The sequence below is a fragment of the Tursiops truncatus genome, chromosome 8 (assembly GCF_011762595.2).
Source record: "Tursiops truncatus isolate mTurTru1 chromosome 8, mTurTru1.mat.Y, whole genome shotgun sequence".
Lineage (NCBI taxonomy): Eukaryota > Metazoa > Chordata > Mammalia > Artiodactyla > Delphinidae > Tursiops > Tursiops truncatus.
The window spans coordinates 104,009,159-104,033,386 of record NC_047041.1 but is presented as its reverse complement, the minus strand read 5'-3'; the positions used below and the strand labels follow the sequence as shown (position 1 = coordinate 104,033,386).

At 53.0% G+C, this 24,228-nt stretch overlaps 1 protein-coding gene and 1 long non-coding RNA gene across 11 annotated transcripts; both read left to right on the top strand.

Moving 5' to 3' along the window:
* The first annotated feature begins 7,234 nt into the window (after positions 1–7,234).
* Positions 7,235–13,835, top strand: LOC141279421 (uncharacterized). 3 transcript variants are annotated; one of them, XR_012333637.1, is made up of 4 exons: positions 7,235–7,451; positions 11,137–11,486; positions 11,681–11,775; positions 12,151–13,835. It is a non-coding gene; the product is annotated as an uncharacterized lncRNA (long non-coding RNA). The 3 variants fall into 3 exon arrangements; XR_012333636.1 differs by having other exon boundaries at positions 7,235–11,486; XR_012333638.1 differs by having other exon boundaries at positions 7,235–11,486; positions 11,681–11,913.
* Positions 13,836–14,306: 471 nt separating this feature from the next.
* On the top strand, positions 14,307–22,476 carry MRGPRF (MAS related GPR family member F). 8 transcript variants are annotated; one of them, XM_073809308.1, is made up of 4 exons: positions 14,307–14,527; positions 17,066–17,248; positions 17,580–17,693; positions 20,435–22,476. In XM_073809308.1, exons 3-4 carry the CDS (start codon positions 17,646–17,648, stop codon positions 21,650–21,652), a joined length of 1,266 nt encoding a protein of 421 aa, XP_073665409.1. In that variant the 5' UTR covers positions 14,307–14,527; positions 17,066–17,248; positions 17,580–17,645; the 3' UTR covers positions 21,653–22,476. The 8 variants fall into 8 exon arrangements, with proteins under 8 accessions (XP_073665409.1, XP_073665407.1, XP_073665405.1 ...); XM_073809306.1 differs by lacking the exon at positions 17,066–17,248 and adding an exon at positions 15,189–15,341; XM_033861341.2 differs by lacking the exon at positions 17,066–17,248 and adding an exon at positions 15,189–15,341 and having other exon boundaries at positions 14,320–14,527; positions 20,669–22,476.
* Positions 22,477–24,228: the final 1,752 nt, after the last annotated feature.

The window sequence follows — 24,228 nt, the reverse complement described above, 5'->3', positions numbered from 1 at the left end:
CCCGGACCGGGGCTCAAACCCATGTCCCCTGCATTGTCAGGCGGATTCTTAATCCCTGCACTACCAGGGAAGTCCCATGCATCTCCGTTTTTGGAGGGAGGATTAGTGTGTCTTTGGTTGAACAGGGGACAATGGAGTTCTGTTAGTTCTTTTTTTTCCATTGGAGTATGATTGCTTTACAACATTGTGTTCGTTTCTGCTGTACGACAAAGTGAATCAGCTATATGTATACATATATCCCCTCCCTCTGGAGTCTCCTTCCCACCCCTCTAAGTCATCACAGAGCACTGAGCTGAGCTCCCTGTGCTATGCAGCTGCTTCCCACTAGCTATCTAGTTTACACTTGGTAGTGTATATATGTCAATGCTACTCTCTCAGTTCATCCCACCCTCCCCTCCCCGCCACTGTGTCCACAAGTCCATTCTCTACATCTGCGTCTCTTTTCCTGCGCTGGAAATGGGTTCATCCGTACCATTTTTCTAGATTCCACACACATGTGATAATATATGATATTTGTTTTTCTCTTTTCGACTTACTTCACTCTGCATGACAGACTCTAGGTTCATCCACATCACTACAAATGACCCAGTTTCATTCCTAGAAAGATAATATTGTTTTCTTTATTTAAAAGTTACGTGAAGGGACCCCCTCACACCCATTAGGATGGCTACTGTGAAAAAAGTATAGAAAATAACCGGTGTTGCTGAGGGTATGGAGAAACTGGAACCTTTGTGCACTGTTGATAGGAATGTAAAATGGGGAATGAAAACAGTATGATGGTTCCTCAAAAAAATTAGAAAGAGGACAACCATAAGATCCAGCGATTCTGGGTACAACCCCAAAAGAACTGAATGCAAGGTCTCAAAGAGGGATTTGCAACCCACACACAGAAGCAACCCAATTGTCCATCAGCGGATGAATGCATAAACAAAGTGTGGTCCATCCGTACAATGGAATACCATTCAGCCTTAAAAGGGAAGGAGATTCTGACACATGCTACCATACGGATGAAGTTTGAGGGCATTATGCTCAGTGAAATAAGCCAGTCGCAAAGAGACAAATACTGTGTGATTCCACTCAGAGGAGGTCCCTAGAAGAGTCACATTGATAGAGACGGAAAGTAGGATGGTGGTTGCCAGGGGGTGGGGGAGGGGAAGAGGAGTGTTTAACGGGGACAGATGTTCAGCGTCACTAGATAAAGGGTTTTGCAGATGGTTGCTGGTGATGGTTGCACAACAATGTGAATGTACTCATTGCCAAAGAACCTAGAAATGGTTAAAATGGCAAGTTTTCTGCTAGGTGTATTTCACCACAATTTATTTGAAAAGATCCTGGAATTTAAAAAAAAAATTTTTTTTTAAATGAGTGGAAAGACACGCACATACCAATCAGTGTAATCTGTTCAGCTGGCCCGGGCCTCGGGGGGAAAATTCCAGTTCCAACAGCTGAGGGGCTAAACAGTTCTGAGTTTTATCTGGAAAACAGCTACTTCTGCCAGAAAGTTTAGGAAACATGGCCTCCCATAAACAGGAGACAACAGAGCAGTCAGACTGGAGAACAACTCTGCAATTTTGCACTTGTTTCATGGAAAACTGTGACTAATTCATGTGGGGATCAAGGCATATTTTGTTGTTGCTGTTGTTTTGGGGTTTTTGGTTTGTTTGTTTTGAATTTTATTTTATTTTTTCATACAGCAGGTTCTTATCAGTTATCCATTTTATGCATATTAGTGTATACATGTCAATCCCAATCTCCCAATTCATCACACCACCACCACACCCGCCGCTTTCTCCCCTTGGTGTCCATACGTTTGTTCTCTACATCTGTGTCTCTATTTCTGCCCTGCAAACCGGTTCATCTGTACCATTTTTCTAAGGTTCCACATACATGCATTAATATACGATATTTGTTTTTTCTCTTTCTGACTTACTTCACTCTGTGTGACGGTCTCTAGATCCATCCACGTCTCTACAAATGACCCAACTTCATTCCTATTTATGGCTGAGTAATATCCCATTGTATATATGTACCACATCTTCTTTATCCATTCATCTGTCGATGGGCATTTAGGTTAATTCCATAACCTGGCTATTGTAAATAGTGCTGCAGTGAACATTGGGGTGCATATGTCGTTTTGAATCATGGTTTTCTCTGGGTATATGCCCAGTAGTGGGATTGCTGGGTCATATGGTAATTCTATTTTTAGTTTTTTTAAGGAACCTCCATACTGTTCTCCAGAGTGGCTGTATCAATTTACATTCCCACCAACAGGGCAAGAGGGTTCCCTTTTCTCCACACCCTCTCCAGCATTTGTTGTTTGTAGATTTTCTGATGCTGCCCATTCTAACTGGTGTGAGGTAATACCTCATTGTAGTTTTGATTTGCATTTCTCTAATGATTAGTGATATTGAGCAGCTTTTCATGCGCTTCTCGGACATCTGTATGTCTTCTTTGGAGAAATGTCTATTTAGGTCTTCTGCCCATTTTTGGATTGGGTTGTTTGTTTTTTTAATATCGAGCTGCATGAGCTGTTTATATATTTTGGAGATTAATCCTTTGTCCGATGATTCATTTGCAAATATTTTCTCCCATTCTGAGGGTTGTCTTTTCATCTTGTTTATAGTTTCCTTTGCTGTGCAAAAGATTTTAAGTTTCATTAGGTCCCATTTGTTTATTTTTATTTCCATTGCTCTAGGAGGTGGATCAAAAAAGACCTTGCTGTGATTTATGTCAAAGAGTGTTCTTCCTATGTTTTCCTCTAAGAGTTTTATAGTGTCCAGTCTTACATTTAGGTCTCTAATCCATTTTGAGTTTATTTTTGTGTATGGTGTTAGGGAGTGTTCTAATTTCATTCTTTTACATGTAGCTGTCCAGTTCTCCCAGCACCACTTATTGAAGAGACTGTCTTTTCTCCATTGTATATCCTTGCCTCCTTTGTCATAGATTAGTTGACCATAGGTATGTGGGTTTATCTCTGGGCTTTCTATCCTGTTCCATTGATCTATATTTCTGTTTTTGTGCCAGTACCATACTATCTTGATTAGTGTAGCTTTGTAGTATAGTCTGAAGTCCAGTGGCCTGATTCTTCCAGCTCCATTTTATTCCCTCAAGACTGGTTTGGCTATTCGGGGTCTTTTGTGTCTCCATACAAATTTTAAGATTTTTTGCTCTAGTTCTGTAAAAAATGCCATTGGTAATTTGATAGGGATTGCATTGAATCTGTAGGTTGCTTTGGGTAGTATAGTCCTTTTCACAATATTGATTCTTCCAATCCAAGAACATGGTATATCTCCCCATCTGTTTGTGTCATCTTTACTTTCTTTCATCAGTGTCTTATAGTTTTCTGCATACAGGTCTTCTGTCTCACTAGGTAGGTTTATTCCTAGGTATTTTATTCTTTTTGTTGCAGTGGTAAGTGGGAGTGTTTCCTTAATTTCTCTTTCAGATTTTTCATCATTAGTGTATGGGAATGCAAGAGATTTCTGTGCATTAATTTTGTATCCTGCAACTTTACCAAATTCATTGATTAGCTCTAGTAGTTTTCTGGTGGCATCTTTAGGATTCTCTATGTATAGTATCATGTCATCTGCAAACAGTGACAGTTTTACTTCTTCTTTTCCAATTTGTATTTACTTTTATTTCTTTTTCTTCTCTGATTGCTGTGGCTAGGGCTTCCAAAACTATGTTGAATAATAGTGGTGGGAGTGGCCATCCTTGTCTTGATCCTGATCTTAGAGGAAATGCTTTCAGTTTTTCACCATTGAGAACGATGTCGGCTGTGGGTTTGTTGTACATGGCTTTATTATGTTGAGGTAGGTTCCCTCTATGCCCACTTTCTAGAGAGTTTTTATCATAAATGGGTGTTGAATTTTGTCAAAAGCTTTTTCTGCATCTATTGAGATGATCATATGATTTTTATTGTTCAGTTTGTTAATATGGTGTATCACATTGATTGATTTGCATATATTGAAGAATCCTTGCATCCCTGGGATAAATCCCACTTGATCATGGTGTATGATCCTTTTAATGTGTTGTTGGATTCTGTTTGCTAGTATTTTGTTGAGGATTTTTGCATCTCTATTCATCAGTGATATTGGTCTGTAATTTTCTTTTTTTGTAGTATCTTTTTCTGGTTTTGGTATCACGGTGATGGTGGCCTCGTAGAATGACTTTGGGAGTGTTCCTTCCTCTGCAATTTTAAGGAAGAGTTTGAGAAAGATGGGTGTTAACTCTTCTCTAAATATTTGATAGAGTTCACGTGTGAAGCCATCTGGTCCTGGACTTTTGTTTGTTGGAAGATTTTTTATTTTTTGAAACTTTTTCTTTTTTTATTTTATAAATTTATTTATTTTTTGGCTGTATTGTGTCTTTGTTGCTGTGTGCGTGCTTTCTCTAGTTGCTGCGAGTGGGGGCTACTCTTCATTGTGGTGCTCTGGCTTCTCATTGCGGTGGCTTCTCTTGTTGTGGAGCTCAGGCTCTAGGCACGCAGACTTCAGTAGTTGTGGCATACGGGCTCAGTAGATGCGGCTCGCAGGCTCTAGAGCGCAGGCTCAGCAGTTGTGGGTTTAGTTGCTCTGAGGCATGTGAGATCTTCCCAGACCAGGACTTGAACTCGTGTTGCCTGCATTGGCAGGCAGATTCCCAACCACTGTGCCACCAGGGAAGCCCTGTTGGAAGATTTTTAATCACAGTTTCAGCTTCATTACTTGTGATTGGTCCGTTCATATTTTCTATTTCTTCCTGCTTCAGTCTTGGAAGGTTATACCTTTCTAAAAATGTGTCCATTTCTTCCAGGTTGTCCATTTTATTGGTATAGAGTTGCTTGTAGTAGTCTCTTATGATGCTTTGTATTTCTCTGCTGTCTGTTGTAACTTCTCCTTTTTCATTTCTAATTTTATTGATTTGAGTCCTCTCCCTCTTTTTCTTGATGAGTCTGGCTAACGGTTTATCAATTTTGTTTATCTTCTCAAAGAACCAGCTTTTAGTTTTATTGATCTTTGCTATTGTTTTCTTTCTTTCTATTTCATTTATTTCTGCTCTGATCTTTATGATTTTTTTTCCTTCTACTAACTTTGGGTTTTGTTTGTTCTTCTTTCTGTAGTTCCTTTAGGTGTCAGGTTAGATTGTTTATTTGAAATTTTTCTTGTTTCTTGAGGTAGGCTTGTATTGCTATAAACTTCCCTCTTAGAACTCCTTTTGCTGCATCCCGTAGGTTTTGGATCATCATGTTTTCATTGTCATTTGTTTCTAGGTATTTTTTTATTTCCTCTTCGATTTCTTCAGTGATCTCTTGGTTATTTAGTAATGTATTGTTCAGTCTCCACTAGTTTGTATTTTTTACAGATTTTTTCCTTTAATTGATGTCTAGTCTCACAGCATTGTGGTCAGAAAAGATACTTGATATGATTTCAATTTTCTTAAATTTACCAAGTCTTGATTTGTGACCCAAGATATGATCTATCCTGGAAAATATTCCATGCGCACTTGAGAAGAATGTGTCATCTGCTGTTTCTGGATGGAATGTCCTATAAATATCAATTAAATCTATCTGGTCTATTGTGTCATTTAAAGCTTGTGTTTCTTTATTAATTTTCTGTTTGGATGATCTGTCCATTGGTGTAAGTGAGGTGTTAAAGTCCCCCAGTATTATTGTGTTACTGTCAATTTCCTCTTTTAGAGCTGTTAGCAGTTGCCTTATGTATTGAGGTGCTCCTATGTTGGGTGCATATATATTTATAATTGTTATATATTTTTCTTGGATTCATCCCTTGATCATTATGTAGTGTCCTTCCTTGTCTCTTGTAACATTCTTTATTTTAAAGTCTATTTTATCTGATATGAGTATTACTACTCCATCTTTCTTTTGATTTCCATTTGTACAGACTATCTTTTTCCATCCCCTTACTTTCAGTCTGTATGTGTCTCTAGGTCTAAAGTGGATCTCTTGTAGACAGCATATATACAGGTCTTGTCTTTGTATCCATTCAGTGAGACTGTGTCTTTTGGTTGGAGCATTTAATCCATTCACCATTTAAGGTAATTATCAATATGTATGTTCCTATTACCATTTTTTTATTTGTTATGGGTTTGTTTTTGTAAGTCCTTTTCTTCTCTTGTGTTTCCCACTTAGAGAAGTTCCTTTAGCATTTGTTGTAGAGCTGGTTTGGTGGTGCTGAGTTCTCTTAGCTTTTGCTTGTCTGTAGAGCTTTTGATTTCTCCATCGAATTTGAATGAGATCCTTGCTGGGTAGAGTAATCTTGGTTGTAGGTTCTCCCTTTCATCACTTTAAGTATATCATGCTACTCCCTTCTGGCTTGTTGAGTTTCTGCTGAGAAATCAGCTGTTAACCTTATGGGAGTTCCCTTGTATGTTATTTGTCGTTTTTCCCTTGCTGCTTTCAATAATTTTTCTTTGTCTTTAATTTTTGTCAGTTTGATTACTATGTGTCTCAGTGTGTTTCTCCTTAGGTTTATCCTGCCTAGGACTCTCTGCGCTTCCTGGACTTGGGTGGCTATTTCCTTTCCCATGTTAGGGAAGTTTTTGTCTATAATCTCTTCAAATATTTTCTCAGGTCCTTTCTCTCTCTCTCTTCTCCTTCTGGGACCCCTATAATGTGAATGTTGTTGCGTTTAATGTTGTCCCAGAGGTCTCTTAGACTGTCTTCATTTCTTTTCATTCTTTTTTCTTTATTCTGTTCCGCAGCAGTGAATTCCACCATTCTGTCTTCCAGGTCACTTATCCGTTCTTCTGCCTCAGTTATTCTGCTATTGATTCCTTCTAGTGTATTTTTCATTTCAGTTATTGTATTGTTCATCTCTGTTTGTTTGTTCTTTAATTCTTCTAGATCTTTGTTAAACATTTCTTGCATCTCCTCGATCTTTGCCTCCATTCTTTTTCCGAGGTTCTGGATCATCTTCACTATCATTATTCTGAATTCTTTTTCTGGAAGGTTGCCTATCTCCACTTCATTTAGTTGTTTTTCTAGGGTTTTATCTTGTTCCTTCATCTGGTACATAGCTCTCTGCCTTTTCATCTTGTCTATCTTTCTGTGAATGTGGTTTTTGTTCCACAGGCTGCAGGATTGTGGTTCTTCTTGCTTCTGCTGTCTGCCCTCTGGTGGATGAGGCTATCTAAGAGGCTTGTGCAAGTTTCCTGATGGGAGGGACTGGTGGTTGGTAGAGCTGGGTGTTGCTCTGGTGGGCAGAGCTCAGTAAAACCTTAATCTGCTTGTCTGATGATGGGTGGGGCTGGGTTCCCTCCCTGCTGGTTGTTTGTCCTGAGGCGACTCAGCACTGGAGCCTGCCCAGCTCTTTGGTGGGGCTAATGGAGGACTCTGAGAGGGCTCATGCCAAGGAGTACTTCCCAGAACTTCTGCTGCCAGTGTCCTTGTCCTCACGGTGAGACACAGCCACCCCACCCCCCCTCTGCAGGAGACCCTCCAACACCAGCAGGTAGGTCTGGTTCAGTCTCCTATGGGGTCACTGCTCCTTCCCAAGTCCCGATGCGCACACTACTTTGTGTGTGCCCTCCAAGAGTGGAGTCTCTGTTTCCCCCAGTCCTGTTGAAGTCCTGCAGTCACATCTCGCTAGCCTTCAAAGTCTGATTCTCTAGGAATTCCTCCTCCCGTTGCCGGACCCCCAGGTTGGGAAGCCTGACGTGGGGCTCAGAACCTTCCCTCCAGTGGGTGGACTTCTGTGGTATAAGTGTTCTCCAGTTTGTGAGTCACCCACCCAGCAGTTATGGGATTGATTTTATTGTGATTGCGCCCCTCCTACCGTCTCATTGTGGCTTCTCCTTTGTCTTTGGATGTGGGGTATCTTTTCTGGTGAGTTCCAGTGTCTTCCTGTCAATGATTGTTCAGCAGTCAGTTGTGATTCTGGTGCTCTCGCAAGAGGGAGGGAGCGCACGTCCTTCTTCTCTGCCATCTTGAACCAATCCTCCAAGGCATATTTTTATCTTATGTGTCCACATGCACCAACGGCAGGCCCAGTGGAAACACAGAGCCTAGTGCAACATCATCCCTTGCCTACCTCCCTCCTGTCCCCCCAGATCAGGAGTGGGTTTACACCAGTCTCCCCCCAACTACTGGACTCAGCCTGTCTCCTCCCGCTCAAGCCACCCTCCCTGGGGTACCTGCCTATGTCTTGCAATTGTCACAACAGCACACTGATGGAGGCTGGGGCGCTGGTGAGCTGACGGAGGACCAGACCTCTCAAAGCCAGGCAGGAGTGAACTCTCAGGGTTTTCTTCCTTCTCTGCCTCACTTCTCCATCTTTGTGTAGTGCTTTCTGGGATCATCTCCCACATAAATGACTTGCAGCCCCCCAAGAAGTTAAGAATAGTTAAAGGGGTGGGGAGTGGGCTGGGCTGGAGTGTCTTCCGCTGCACCATGTCCTCTCTGAGTGATACTGGGTCAGCACTTCCCCAGCTTCTGCCCCGGCACCAGTGGGTGAGTGGCCAGTATCCTGAAGGCTAGTGACTGCTTCTCCCATCCTCTGGTTCCAGTCTTCCAGAATTCCATGGCCCAGCCCCACCCACATTCCTGTATGAAACCCCTTATTTCCCTGATAGTGTGGTGTGTCTGTTTCCTGATCCAACTCAGAGAGAGAGAGACAGAGACAGAGACAGAGAGAGATGCTGCAGGGGAACCTATAGTTGAAAATAGGGGAAAAGAAGCATATCAACCAGTGCATCTAGTTGGATCCTGATTCACACACACAATCCTGTAAATAAACCAATAAATAAATGAATATGGACACTGCATATTTGTTGATTTTAAGGAATTATCGTTCATGACTTTTAGAAATGATCATGTTGGACTTCTAAAATGAAAATGTGGCCTTTGAAAAGTTTCCTTATTTTTCAATCCCATGCTGAAATGGTCACGGGTCAAATGATGTGATAACTGGGATTTGGTCCCAGGATGCAGACGTGAAGGGAAGGGAGCAGGGACGGACCACAGCTGGTGTCAAGGCTGACCGAGGAGTTTAAGGTGGGCAGGGCGGCGGGGCAACGATGCTGGCGGTCCCTACTGGCTGAGTGACCCACATTAAGGAGTCTGATGAGTGAGCAGAATGCACAGAGGGACAGTGCAGTGGTCGTGGTGCAGCCAGGAGTCCAGGTGGGAGGTACAACGGGCCCGCACCAGCATAGTGGCCGTGGGGAGGGAGAGAAGTGGACACGGCTGGAAAATGTCTGAGCAGCAGGAAAGTGAGGAATTGGAAGCCGGACAGAGAGCCTCAAACTAGGAAGATGGGAAACCAGCCAAGGCCCTGTTGCTGGGACATCCCGTCTCGGGCGCCAGGAGATGGCTCTGCCCCTGGGCTTGCAGGGGCTGGAGGCCCCGCCCACCTCCCCAGCCTCATCACACACACCCTCCCATTACTGCCCTCCTACCTCCCTTTCTGTTCTTTTATTTTTTAATTTATTTTTTGGCTGCATTGGGTCTTCATTGCTGTGCGCAGGCTTTCTCTAGTTGCGGCGAGCGGGGGCTACTCTTCATCATGGTGCGCAGGCTTCTCATTGCGGTGGCTTCTCTTGTTGTGGAGCACGGGCTCTAGGCATGCAGGCCTCAGAAGTTGCAGCACGCGGGCTCAGTAGTTGCGGCATGCAGGCCCTAGAGCGCCCGGGCTTCAGTAGTTGTGGCGTGGGCTCAGTAGTTGTGGCTCACGGGCTGCAGAGCACAGGCTCAGTAGCTGTGGCGTACGGGCTTAGTTGCTCCGCGGCATGTGAGATCCTCCCAGATCAGGGATTGAACCCGTGTCCCCTGCATTGGCAGGTGGATTCTCAACCACTGCACCACCAGGGAAGTCCCCCTTTCTGTTCTTCTAACACACCAAATCCTTTCCTACCTCAGGGCCTTTACACCTGCTGTTTTTTATCCTGGACTATTCCTGTGGACTCAGTGGGTATCTGGAGCCTCTCCTCTCCTTCCTCAGGCCTCAGCTCAAGCAGAAAGAGCTTTCAGCCTGGCCTTGCTGAAAAGGCTTATCTACCACTCTTAGTTTTTCTGTTGCTGCTGTACCCGATGCCCACAAGCTTGGTGGCTTAAGTCAACACACATTTATTCTCTCTCTTTTCTTTTTTTTTTTTTTTTTTTGGCTGCGGTGTGGCATGCATGTGGGAACTTAGTTCCCCGACCAGGGATCAAACACATGCCCCGTGCAGCGGGAGTGCCAGAGAAGTCCCCACACATTTATTCTCTTGTAGTTCTAGAGATCAGAAGCCTAAACTCAAGGTGTCGGCAGGGCTGGAGCCCCTAGGGTACAATCCATTTCCCTGTCTTTTTCAGCTTCTAGAGGTTACTGCATCCTCAGTCCATGGCCCCTTTTTCACATCCCTCCAACCTCTTTCTTCACTCATCACATCACCTGACTGATCTCCTGATCATCTTCCATCATCACATCTCACGCTGACCCTCCTGCCTCCCTCTTGTAAGGACCATTGCGATTATACAGGGCCCACCCAGATAACCCTGGATAATCTCTCCTTCTCAGGATCCTTAACTTCAGCACATCTGCAAAGTCTCTTTTGCCACATAAGTTCCTATAGGCTCAGGATCTGGGGATTGGGATTTCAACATCTTTAGGGAGCCATTATTCCACCTACATCACACCCTCTCTTCTGCTACCACATAATTTTCTATCACCACACCTGTTCATTATCCTCACTGCACTGATTCCGGTTGGAATTCTTGTGTTCATTTGTTTCTATTTATCACCCGTTCTTCTCTTCCTTCATGTCTGATTCCTCCACAATTCTTTCCCCAGCCCCAACTTTGTTGGTGTTCAGTAAATACGTGTTGAATGAAGGTAAGAATGGATGGATAGATGGACGGATGGATGGACGGACGGATGGATGGATGGTGGATGGATGGATGGGTGATGGATGAATGGATGTTGGATGGATTATGGATGGAAGGATGGATGGATGAAAGGATGGAGGTAAAATGCATGATGGATGGATGGATGAAGGATGGATGGATGTAAGACGGATTATGGATGGATGGATAATGGGTGGATTGATGGATGGATGATGGATGGATGGATAAATGAACAAATGAATAGTCTTCCACATGCAGGACAAAGGAGAATGTAGGCTTCTGCAGAGATTCGTAAGATGCACATTCCATCACAGGTGCTCCATCCTGGCTGGAGGAGGTGTCCTCCTCACTCTTCCCCATCAGGAGAACAGGCTAGACCTTGGAGAGACCTTTTTAATCTCAAGGGTTGAAACCAAATGGCCTCAGGAATTAACCTGGGACACCCAGACCATGTACACATTTGCCTTGTCTCCTGGAGGACCTTAGCCAAGCAGAAGAGAAAGGGGTTTTGGACCCTAGAGAACCAGCCTATCACCGTAAAAAGGAACGCAGCGCTGATATGCGAATTCACAACATGTAAGAACCTTGAAAACTTTACGCTGAGTGAAAGGATCAAGACACAGAAGACCTGTGTGATTTCATTTCTGTGAAATGTCCGGAACAGGTAAATCCATAGAGACAGAAATTAGATGAGTAGTGACCAGGGGCTGCGGAGGCTGCCAATAAGTATGGGGTTCTTTTAGGCGGTGAAAGCAACATTCTAAAATTAGATGGTGGTCATGGTTGCACAACTCTCTGAATACACTCAAACCATTGAATTGTACACTTTTTTTTTTTTTTTTTGACCACACCGAGCAGCAAGCGGGATCTTCGTTCCCCGACCTGGGATCAAACCCATGCCCACTGCATTGGGAGCACGGAGTCTTAACCACTGGACCACCAGGAAAGTCCCGGTAAATGTGTGTTGAATGAAGGTGTAAAATGGGCGATGCTGTGAGGATAAAACGATCCCATTTATGCAGCCCTGGCTCAGAGGACACAGCAACAGGCAGATGTAATTGTCATCATCCTCACTGCACTTGTCCCCTGAGGTGAGAACAGGACACAGAGGGCGAGATTCTGGGCCAGGAAGGGCCAGTCAGAGCTGCCCACTTGGGGGCCTCATCCAGGTCTCTGCCCTCTCTGCCTCCCCCCGGCCTCATCCAGCCCCCCATTCACTGGTGAAGCACGCCTCCTGCCTCAGGGCCTTTGCTCATGCAGTTTCCTCTGCTGGGGATGTCTTCCTTACCCTTCTCACCTGAGTTGCTCCTGCCCAACTTTCCCCACAGGCTCCCTCATCACCTCCTCCAGGAAGCCGTCCTGATCTCCCTGGCATGCTGGTGCCTTCTGTTCAGCTGTGGTTTTACGTATGTCTGGGTCATCTGATTCTGGTCTGCCTCCCAGCTTGATGGCAGCTCCGGGAGGGCAGAGACCTCATCTGCCTGTATCAGCCCAGAGCACAGTGCACGGTACCCGGCAGGCACTCTGCAGTGTGTGCGGGTCTGCCTGGGAGGCTCTGCGCCCTCCCTGCTGGCTCGGAGGGTCCGACTCGGAGCAGCTGGGCAACGAGGGGCCACAGGAGGGCCCAGCAGAGGAGGGTCCTGGCCTGCACCCTTGTAGGGGGCCTGGGGTGGGGGTGAGACCAGAGTCCACCTGTGAGGCCCATGGCACTGGACCACTAAAAATAAACTTCCCTTCTCCTGGGAGGGGTGGAGGAGGGCCACTGACGGCAGGGTGGTGGCTGTTCAGGGCATGAGGACAGAACATGAGGGTTGGAAGTGCAGGGACAGTGTCTCACGGGGCCAACACTGGGCCGGCCCCCTCCAAGTCACCCTAAGCCTTGTGAGGGGAGAGAGGGAATGAATGACACAGTGTTTCTGGGGTCACAAAGAGCTTTCTTACCCGGGACATGATTCCTTTCTCACTGCTACTCCGAGAGTCATTATTCTTCCCACCTGACAGATGAGGAACCGAGTCCCAGGGTCACCCAAGATCGGAGGCAGCCATGGGAGCCATGTCCCTGCAGAAGCCTGGCCTCCAGGCCAGAGGACAGTGGGTGGCAATGGGACGCAGCAAACCCAAGCAAAGAATGGCTTTCCCATTTACAAGCACCTCTCATTAGTTTTGAAAGAAACCGATTTCCATACCAAATAAGGCGGTGGACTTCAGAGCCGCTGCCCACTTCACACAATTCCTTTTAAGAGTCCAGATGCAATTACACTTGGAACTTGCCTGGACTGGCCTCCCCCGGCCTCCCCACGTAAACAAGCAGCCCAGCTGGGCCCCAGCTGGCCGGCCTGGGAGAGGAGGGGAGGGTCCCCACCTCTGCCTGCTGCCAGCCCAGCCTCGGGCGTGGCCGTGACCGTCAGCATCCTCGAGCCCTCCCCCAACCCCTCCCTAAAAACAAAGGCCCCGGGAGGCCAGCTGGACCCAGCAGGGAACAATCTGAGCCCCTTCTGAGGTTCGCATGTGGCCAGGGACATGGAGCTCCTCCCGGCACAGGAGGGCTGCAGCTCCCGGGCAGGTGCAGGGGAAGCTCTATTTCTGGTTTCTCTTTAAGATGCCCACAGAGGCACCCCCCAACCCCAATCTGGGCATCATGTGCTCCCACAGGGAAAACATTGCTCAGAATTCCCTCAGGCTCCCTGGGCCATGAGAAAGTTGGTCCAGGGCAGGGAGCTTTCCCTGGTGGCTCCTGGGAAGCCACTGCTCACCACCCCCGTCCTCACGGCCACCCCTCTGGCCCCTGCACCGCCCCCCAGGCTTTGGCTGGGTGCCCCAGGACCCTGTGGGGACTCGCCGGGGTTGGGGGAGGCTGACTCATCCTCCCGCGCGGCGCACACACCAGGCACCACGGCCGCCAATTTCCCCGCTCAGCCCAGTCCCCGGGCGAGCGCTGTGATTTTCCACTTGCGCCATCTGACTGCTATTAGGGCTGGAGAAAAGGGAATTCCTGGCTCCAGAAGCCCGCAAGGGACCCTGGGCAGATTCCGGGGTGGAAGGGGGTGTGGGGTACCACCTGGGTGGCACTGCTGTCCAGCCACCCGTTCTGCCCTCCAAAACACCTGCACCGCCCCCTCACTGGAGCCCTCACCCTGCGGCCTCCAGGCTTTTCCATCACAGCCCCTGGGGACAATTAAAACACCAGGTGGGGACCCGCCCCTCCCAGGCCTCCGCGCCCCGAAATGCCCAGAGGGGGCCGAGGGAAAGCATCGGGCAAGTGGACAGCCTGACACTCCTCCCTCCCGGGCAGCGGGCAGCCCCACGGAGCTGCAGATTCGCAGCTGGACTCGGGTCGCAGTGCTCGGGCCAACACGACGTCATCAGGCGGAGAGCTGAGTTCCCAGCGGGGCTCCGGGGGGGCTCCTGAGCGGGGCATTCCTTCCCAGAGCCTCATCCGGGCTCAGCCCCTCCCCCCCTCGTCTTCCCCGTCCCCGCCCCCCTCCTGCCGGGCCTGGAGTTGGGTTTGGGGCGGGTTACACTGCCAAAGCGTCTCCTCCAGCAGGCAGGCGAGGGCTCTCCTCCACCCCGAGCTTGCGTTTCCTGAGGCTCCAGGCAGTGCTCTGCGCTGGCCTGCTGCCCTGCTGGTGGGTGACCAGAGGTGGGCATCACGGGAAGAGCCCTCCACGAAGGGGAGGCCCCTGAGGATCAGGCCAGCAGCTGCAGGTAGCTCCGCGGTGCCCGGGGCCCAGGGGAGGGCGTCCCGGGAGCCGGGGCTGCAGGGTGAAAGCCGGGCAGGGAAGGAGAAGAAGGCAGGCACCCTCGAGGCTGGCAGCCCCGGACATCACACGGCCCCAAGCAGGAGCCTGAGACGGCAGAGCAGCGCTCTCACCGCCAGAGGAGCCCCCCAAGGCCCCAGAGCCCCAGGGTCATCGGGCCGCTTTGAGAGTCCCCGTCCTGTGTGGCAGGCCCAGGCACCCTGGTGATTGCTGACCCCCCCCAGCTGTCCTCTGCTTCCAGCTCCTGCTCTGTCCTCCTGTGGGTGGGGGCTCCCCCTCTATCCCTCCCCACCCTCGCCAGCCATCCAAGCGTGCTTTCTGGAAGGGCAGGAAGGGGAACACCCAGCAGGCAGCACCCCAAGTGCAACAGCTCCCACCGCCGTCACGCACGCTGACAGCAGCCCCCTCCTTCCCCGGGCCGAGCTCCGGCAGCTTGGGGCCAGCCCTGGGATGGACACCGAGGGGTCAGCCTCGGCAGCCACCGGAGGTTGGGTGGCTGCGTCCCACCTTCTCCCCGGTGGGCGGTGCCTGATGGGGTGTTGGCGTTGGGTGAAGGCTGTTCGTGAGACATTTTGAAAGTTGTCCCCTGTGTCTGGGGGGAATGACAGCCACAAGCTCACCCCGTGGCCAGTGCTCTCAGACCCAGCCCAGGCGGCAGCCCCGGGACAAGGAGAGGGGCTGGGAACACCGACAGGAGAATTGGAGTCTGACGGTTCCCACCGAGGCCTCTTGGTGCAAAGTCCTGTCTAGCGGGGACCCAGGTGGGTTTGGAGCTGGGCGTGGTGGGCGGTGGTGACTTCCTGAGGCGGCAGACAGGTGGCTGGGGGCCCGTCCTTGGCCTTGTGCTTTGAGGGGAGGGTCAGCAGTGAGCTGAGCTGGCAGGGTTTTTGTCTGCTTTAGCCCAAGCTAGTTCTGTCACACGTCAGATCCTGACGTGAGGGGCACACGCACTCACACGCACTCACGTACGTCCCATACACATGTCACACACACGTCTTTCTATGGCGCACGTGGGGTCCAGCTTGGCTTCCAGATCTCTCTGCACGGAAGTGCAGTAGCTTTTCAGATGGCCCGTGGCAGGACAGCAAGGGCTCAGACACACAGGGACACCCACACCTCGAATAACCACTACATGCCCAGCCCCAGTCGGACCTTATGGGCAGGCCCCAGCCAGCTGTCCTGGGGGCATGTGTGTCCTTGGGGGTCTAGCCTGGCAGAGGTGAACGGAAGAGGCTCTCAGAGTCAGGACATTCCTGGGGGCCAAGCCTGGGGCCCAGACCTAGGGGTGATGTGTGTCTGGAAGGGCGACCAAGAAGACAGAGAACGGTGTAGGAAGAGGAGGGTGGAAGGGGGAGTATCCCAGGCCAGGAGGGGTGAGGGAGAGGCAGGCAGTTTGGGGGTTGCAGGCACGCGGAGAGCTTGGACAAGCCCCAGAGTGTGGAGAAGCTTGAGGTCTGTCCGTGGCAATGGGGACAGTGGCCCAACTAGAGTCAAGACTGTCACGGGGGAGGGGTGGGAGGTACACAGTAATATGCACACCTCCTAGCCCCCCGCCGTCTGCAAACCCACACTGCACACGCCTCACGAGCTGGCTCACTTGTTCTCACGCATAAGCGCCGCCCCCCTCCGCGACGCGCAGCCACCTGGGGCTCCGGCGCAAGCCCCACGCCCTGCGGGGCTGCAGTCCGGAGACGCGCCGTCCGCATCCCGGGCGCCGCCCGCTGCCGCTCCGGGCGGCCCTGTGCCGCTGGCTCCGGGAGGCTGAGGGTTAAAGAGGGGCGGGCAGTGAGCGGGGACCGCCTTCCCGCGCAGCCAATGACCGGCGCCTGCCCGGCCCGGGGCTGCGGGGCGCGCGCGTGGCGGCCTAGGATGGAATGCCGGGGGAGTCCGGAGGAGGAGGGGCACGGCAGCCTGTGGCCAGGCTGTGCCCCCGCAAGGCTCCTCCTCCGCTGACAGCCTCAGTTTCCCGCCTGCACAGTGGGAGGGATGGGTGCTTGCGGTCAGGTTGGGGGACCGGAGTCAATTCGAGTGCACCCGGGGCAGGCGGACCAGTGAGCTCTGCCGGAGGAGGGCGGACAGGTCTCAGGCAGGGACGCCCCCTCCCCGGCCTGTCACTACTTCTCCCAGGCCTCCCACCTGCAGTCCTGGCCGAGTCCAGCTGCCCCTGCTCCAGCCTGGAGCCGGGGCCACCATAGCGGCCTCGAGGCTGGTGCCGCCTCCAGCCCTCCTGTCTCTGCAGCCGCTCTAGTCCTGCAGGTACACAAATCGGCAAAGCTGCAGTGTGTGTGGCAGTTATAGGGTGCGCCCTGGGCAGGTGACCTCACCTCCCTGCCCTCATCACAGGGGAGTGACTACACCTGCCTCATAGCTGGTACCCAGGACCGAAAAGGAGGATGGGGTGTAAGCGAGCAGGCACTCACTGACACGGGGTTGATGGTGGTGACAGCGATGCTGATGCTAACGATCAGGGTGCCCTGCCTTCCAGGCATGTGTAGGGGAAAGACCAGACACCTTATATGTTACAAACACAAGGCCCGGGCAAAAGCCTCCTCCTCCAGGAAGCCTCCTTGCCGGAAATGATCTTTCCTCCCCCACTCTCCTGTCTGGGACTGAACCCCTGTCCCACCCCTGGCTGGACACAAAGGTGGTGTCCAAGAAATGTGTGCAGGTAAATAAAAGATATCTCCAGAAGCCGTCTGGCTCCAGAAATCTCAGAACAAGCGGGGAAGGAGAGGGGCTTCTTCCCCAGGAGGTGTCCCTAGGGTGTCAGCAGCGGGGAGAATGTGGGCCCCGGAGAAGGAGGGGGTGGTACACACAGACGCCTCCTGCTCTGGACTCAGCAGGAAGCCGGGTGCCTCCCACAAGGCCCTGCCTCTAAGGCAGCCAGGGGATGGCTCATCAGCCTGCCCTCCAAGGGGAGAGCCCTGAGGGCCTGGGGAGGGGTCTGCGAGGGAGGGGAGAACACTGCCGCCCTCATGTGACTCTTTCTGCCTGGCCAGGTGGGCTGTGCAGGCCAGTGAGCTGTGAGCAGAGCCGTAAGGAATCTGGACTCACCAGGCCTGGGGATGGCTGGAAACTGCTCCTGGGAGGCCCATCCCACCAACAGGAACAAGGCAAGTACCGCCATCAGCTCCCCGACCCGGGTCTGCAGGATGGTGTGGTGGGAGGGGGCAGACCCCGCCCAGCACCCCCTTCTCACACACACTCTGCCGCCCAGGCCCCATCCTCTAGCTCGGGACAGACAGGCGGGCAGCAGGGCCCCTCTGGGCTACGTGGCCTGGCACTGGTTACCGGTCACCTCGGATCCCCAGTGTCTTCATCACCGGACGCCCTCGAATCCTATCCTGTGCAGACCTTGGGGCATCTGTTACCAACCTCCAGAGGCCTTGTCACCTCTTCCCTGGGGAGATGGGGCGGTCAGCTATTTCCCATGGCCAGGCCCTGCCAGGAGGCCCTGCGAGGGTGGCTCCAAGGGGGCCCCGGTGTCACGAGCCTCCGTGGGGCTCTGGGCCACCCTGCCAGCGTCGCCCAACACCAGGGTCCGTCAGTCCCGGTTTACCCTCTGCCTCCAGGCACTAGCCATGGCTGAGACTCTGAGGACCCATCAGGCTGACCCACCCCTTCTGCCCTCCCCCGCTCCCGCCCCCTACTTCTCTGAGGCCTTTGCACACTCTGGAATTCCCTCCTGAATCCCGGGGAAAACCCTCTCAAGTTGGAAGGACCCCTGAGTTTACCAAGCGCAACCTTTGAGGAAACGAGGCTCACGCCAGTGTAGTAGCTTGACTGCGGTGAGTCCGGAGGTCGGGGCAGAGCCAGGACCCCAGCCCCCGGCATTTCCCCACCATGCCTGCAGCCCTGATGGTGACCACTGCAAGATGGCAGCCACAGGAGACAGAGAAGGAACTGGCTTGGGAGTCCCCAGAAATCCCCGGAGAAAAGGCAGAGCCCAGGGAGGGCACCAGAGCAGGCATTGTACAAGGTGCTGTGTGGCCGGGATGGCAGCCACGCGTCCAGTGACTCCCCGGCCCTCCCGCTCTGACTCTGAGGGGAGGATTGCAGACTTCTTCCAGCCTGCGAGAGGCACTGAGGGACCTGACCTGTCAGATGCAGCCCCTGCCACCCAGTTCCCTCCAGCGCTAGCGCTGGTCCTCCATGGACTTGTTTAGACACTGGATCTTGTAAATTTCTGAGTCTGCTCCCCAGCTGAGAAGAGGAAAGCTGAGTAAAGAGCGAGCTCAGGGGTTTGAGAGTTGACGGACAGACAGACAGATGTGGGGTCAATAAATACATTTAGAGGATAGGATGCCGGGTAGTGACCGGGACCCCCATGCCCTGACCTTCTAGGGTTTCCCCAAAGTTTGCCAGCACCCTCCAGTCCCTGCTTGCAGGGTCCCCTTGACCGGAGCCAGGCCAGAGGTCCCTCCCTTTGTTATGGGGTGTCAGGCCCAGAGAGCAGTCTTTCGGGACCCAGCTTTCTGCCGGAGCTGGGGCCCATCTGGAAAGTAACAGAATAGTCCTGCCTCAAGAACCTTCTGGTTTGTTTTTCAGTTTTGTTTTGGGTTTTGGAGGGAGAGTCATGAGCAATGGGTACTGACACCCAGCCTTAGATTAGGGGGAGGCCAGGTTCGGGCTCTGTGGGAAAGAGTGCTGGGATGGATTAGTGATGTCTGCCGGGGTGTGGGCAGGGCAGTGACAGTGCTCTGGGCAGCCTCCGCCACTGGGGATGGGAGGTCAAACTCCAGAGCCTGAGCACCGAATCCAGCTTGTAGATGTGTTATGTTTGGCCCACAGCGTGTTTTTTAAATGTCAGCATTTAAAGATCAGGATAGCTTACATTACCATCTCGAGTTCTGGCTTCTCTGGGGAGAGGGAAAAGGATGAATAAGAGCCACTCAGCCCGCTGGTCCCACTGGCGCCCACCGGCTGGAGCAGGGCACCGCCGACTCGCTTAGGACGGGTGCCCTCCGGTTTGCCACTGCCCCCCCCACACTTGTCAGCTTCTTGCACATGGCCCACGTTCATGCAGTTATATGCCAGCCCAGACCCTGCAGGCAAGACTGTCATTTAGCCAGATGGACTCACACGGCCAGACCAATTGTCACAATACACAGCTCTGTGAATAGCCACTGCCTCAGTGTCTCACCCTCTAGGGACCCCCTTGGGCCAGATCCAGATCCCTCACGATCCAGAAACCCAGAGTTTCACCCTGGCCCAGCAGGGAACCAACTCTGATTCCCCAGGTCTCTCTGATTCCACTATAGGTCTGGGTCCACTTTGGTTTTGTTTTGGTAACTTACAAGTGATTTTGTTTTTTAAAATAAATATTTTCATGTTTCAGTGTGAAAAATTGCAAGTTTTGTAACTTTGCATACACCTTCACCGATTCATTAATCGTTAGCCTGTTGCCACATGTGCTTTCCCTCTAGTATCTCTTTTTTTAAAAAATAAATCTTGATTATCTCTTGATAGGTACTTTCTTTCCCAGAGCTCTTTGAAAGTAAATTGCAGACACCAAACCCCTTTGCACCCAAACAGTTTGTATCTTCTAAGAACAAGGACATAGCCACGGTACATTTTCCTCTTCAGAAAGTGTAACGTTGGTACAATATATAGTCCACGTTCCCGTTTCCCACTCATCCCCCTAATAGCCTCTATAGTGATGGTTAGATCCACTCTACAATCCACGCTTACAGCCCTGCGTTAATTAGTCATGTCTCTTTAGTTTCCTTCGATATGGAAAGCTTCCTCAGTTTTTCTTTATCTTGCACAACATGTACATTTTCTGGCCGGTGGACCACCCGGTACCTTTATGAGGGACCGATGCTCTTCACCATTTTTACTATCACTCCTGTAGGCTGCGAGCTCCAGACTCTGGGGCACAGCCTGGCAGCACTATGTCAGATCAAGGGTGTCTCTGCTCCAGCTGGAGCCCATTCATTGCTCCAGAGCCATGTCTGTAATCAGGACCAACACACCTGGGCTCAGCTGCAGGTTTGGGGGCGGAGCCCAGCACACCTGGATGCAGGTGCGGGTTTGGGGATGGAGCCCAGCCAGTATCACCGCGTGTCTCCCCTCCACGCCTGCGCAGATGTGTCCGGGAGTGAGCGAGGCCCCGGAGCTCTACGGCCGCGGCTTCCTGACCATCGCGCAGATCGCCATGCTGCCCCCGCCAGCTGTCATGAACTACATCTTCCTGCTTCTCTGTCTGTGCGGCCTGGTGGGCAACGGGCTGGTCCTCTGGTTTTTCGGCTTCTCCATCAAAAGGAGCCCCTTCTCCATCTACTTTCTGCACTTGGCCAGCGCGGACGTCGGCTACCTCTTTAGCAAGGCCGTGTTCTCCATCCTGAACACGGGGGGCTTCCTGGGCTCGTTTGCCGACTACGTCCGCGCGGTGTCCCGGATCCTGGGGCTCTGCATGTTCGTCACCAGCGTGAGCCTCCTGCCAGCCGTCAGCTCAGAGCGCTGCCTGTCGGTCATCTTTCCCTCCTGGTACTGGCGCCGTCGGCCCAAGCGCCTGTCGGCCGTGGTGTGCTCGCTGCTCTGGAGCCTGTCGCTCCTGGTCACCAGCATCCACGGCTACTTCTGCGTGTTCCTGGGCCGCCAGGCGTCTGGGCCGGGCTGCGGGCACGTGGACACCTTCCTGGGCATCCTGCTGTTCCTGGTCTTCTGTCCGCTCATGGTGCTGCCCTGTCTGGCGCTCGTCCTGCACGTGGAGTGCCGGGCCCGGCGGCGCCAGCGCTCGGCCAAGCTCAACCACGTCATCCTGGCCATGGTCTCGGTTTTCCTCGTGTCCTCCATCTACTTAGGGATCGACTGGTTCCTCTTCTGGGTCTTCCAGATCCCGGCCCCCTTCCCCGAGTACGTCACCGACCTGTGTATCTGCATCAACAGCAGCGCCAAGCCTGTCGTCTACTTCCTGGCCGGCAGGGACAAGTCACAGCGGCTGTGGGAGCCCCTCAGGGTGGTCTTCCAGCGGGCCCTGCGAGACGGGGCCGAGCCGGGGGAGGCGGGGGGCAGCACGCCCAACACGGTCACCATGGAGATGCAGTGCGCCTCGGGGAATGCCTCGTGAGAGGCCAGCTGCTGGAGGGGAGGCGGCGGCCAGCTGGAGTGGCCTCCAGAGACCCTTTGCAGGAGTCAGGAGTTGGGCAGCAGCCCCGGGGCCCGAGTGCAAGGAGGAAAATCCGCTCCCCGCCCGCGAGCCGCCTTCTCCCGGGGCAGAGGCTCTGGGCGTGGCCGAGAGACAGAAAAGCCACTTCCAAACAGACCCCATGGCCTCACCAGGCTCCCCCCAGCTATCCTCCTTCCGTGACCCACTGCAGAAGTTGCCCCCGCGCGGTGGGCCGGGTGTGGGGCTCCTCCCCGCCCCAGGATGTCCAGGAAAGGAGAGGAGGGGGTCACGCAGCCCATCCACCTCCTGCCCCATCAGCCAGCCCTCCTGAGAACAGCCAGCCCATCGCCCGTCGGGCCAGCATCTTTGTCCTGCTGTTGGGACACCTGCTGTCTCCTTTCTGCCCTGTCAAGGCAAGGGTGCTACCTGGGAGACGCTTCTCCTTAACCCGCCTGGGAGCCCAGTCTTTCTGCACATGACGTTCCCTTTGGTGGCTGAAATGGGGGAGCCTCTGGCACGGCAAGTGCCTGGACGCAGGAAAAGCCGTCGGCTGGCTTGAGTGGCTCACTCTCGTTTCTGACTCCATGCCAGCCGGCATGTCTGAGCTGCCGTCCGCCTGGTCTGAGGGGCTCCGGAAGGCCGTCCAGGCAGTCTCTGGGCTATAGCCCCACCCAAAAGTGGGCACTGGCTCTACCTGGCCACCTCAGCCCACCTACAAGCACGGTGGCCCAGTTTGATGAAAGATAATACGTGTATATCAATAAACGTTTTCTATCTCGCAGCGAGGAAGGCTTCCTGCCCTCTGTCCTGTCTGTGATCTTGTTCTCACAGTGAGGACCCCACTGGCATCCGAAGCCCAGACGGGCAGCCTTTCCACGCCGCCCCCCGTGCAGCCCACTCTGTACCCCAGTTCCCGTGCCGCCTCTCCCGGCTGGCCGGTCTACACACCGGCGTGCTCCCTCTCCTGCTAGGGTGTCCACTCCTCTGCCGGAGGGAGCTTGGTCCCCACGCTACGCTCTGTTGGCTAACCCCCATGCACTTTTCACCCACCCAGGGCCCCCCCACTCCCCCCGGGAACCTTAGTTTTCATCACACCTACTGGGTTCTAGGCTCTCTGCTGGCTACTAATACAGTCCCTGCCCATGAAGAACACAGTGTGCGGGCTTCCTTGGTGGCGCAGTGGTTGAGAATCCGCCTGCCGATGCAGGAGACACGGGTTCGAGCCCTGGTCCGGGAAGATCCCACACGCTGCGGAGCAACTAAGCCCGTGCACCACAATCACTGAGCCTGCGCTCTAGAGCCCGCGAGCCACAACTGCTGAAGCCCGCGTGCCTAGATCCTGTGCTCCGCAACAAGAGAAGCCACTGCAATGAGAAGCCCGTGCACTGCAACGAAGAGTAGCCACAACTAGAGAAAGCCCATGCACAGCAACAAAGACCCAACGCAGCCAAAAATAAATAAATAAATAAGTTTAAATAATAATAATAATAATAAAAGAACACAGTGTGTCCACACAGAGACCCCCGGGGTGGCTGCTGCACCCTCGGCGATATTGCACCCCCTGCCCCACCCAGAACTCTCTGTCCTAAGCTCTCTGAGGCAGGGCTGGCGCCCCTGTGCCTGTCACTTCCCGAACCCCAGCCATAGGCTGAAGCCCCTCCCAGAAGACAGCCTCCACTAGAGCCGGGCCGGACGGCTCCCTGGCCAGCGCCTCGCCTCCGGCAGCCCCAGGAACAGGCCCATCTTGGCCTCCTGATGCCCAGCCTGGGACCCCCGCCACTTTGGGGGACGACCTGGGAAAACTGCTCACTGCATAGGCCCGGGGAGAGACCAGGGCAGGGGCGTCCGGGGTCCGGGGCAGGAGCAGGGCGCCCCTCTTCTGTGGAGAGCCAGGAGATGGCAGGGTGGGCGGGGCGGCTGACGGAGGGAACTGCCCGTCCAGGAGGCAGTACCGCCTGGTGGCTGGCATTCTGCCTGCAGAGCACTGGTGATCGCGGAGAAGGACTGCAGCACCACCGTCGGGCCGGCTGACCCCCAAGTGCATTGCCCTGACGACCAGGGCCCGGCAGCCCGGCTCCCTTTGCTCACAGCCCCAGCTGCTGCCCCAGGAAGGCCACCGCTCTGTGTGGTCCAGTGGCGAAGTTTCCAGGAGCTTCGGGTGATGAAGCCGGGGCGCCCACCCGCCCCTTTCCCAGCCCCTGGGGTGCACCCTCCCCAGCCTCTCCTCCACACACCAGTCAGAGAATCCCGGGAAAGCAGAGCTGGAGGCCACCACAGCTGACACTTCTGGGGACTCGAGAAACCAAGTGGGGTCCTGACGACGCGCGTCAGGGGGTGGGGTCGGGACCACTGGCTGGAAAGCTCCCAGAGGTGCAGGCCTCCCTCCACACGGCGGAACGGCTTCCCAGGCCTGCAGGTGCCCCAGGGGGCCATCCAAGGCCTGGTTCCTCGGGGCGCAGTGCATCCCAGCCCCTGGGGCTCCCCTCTTCCTCAGGAGCCCCGAGCCCCCCGTGGGGAGCTGACCCCCCACCCGGGAG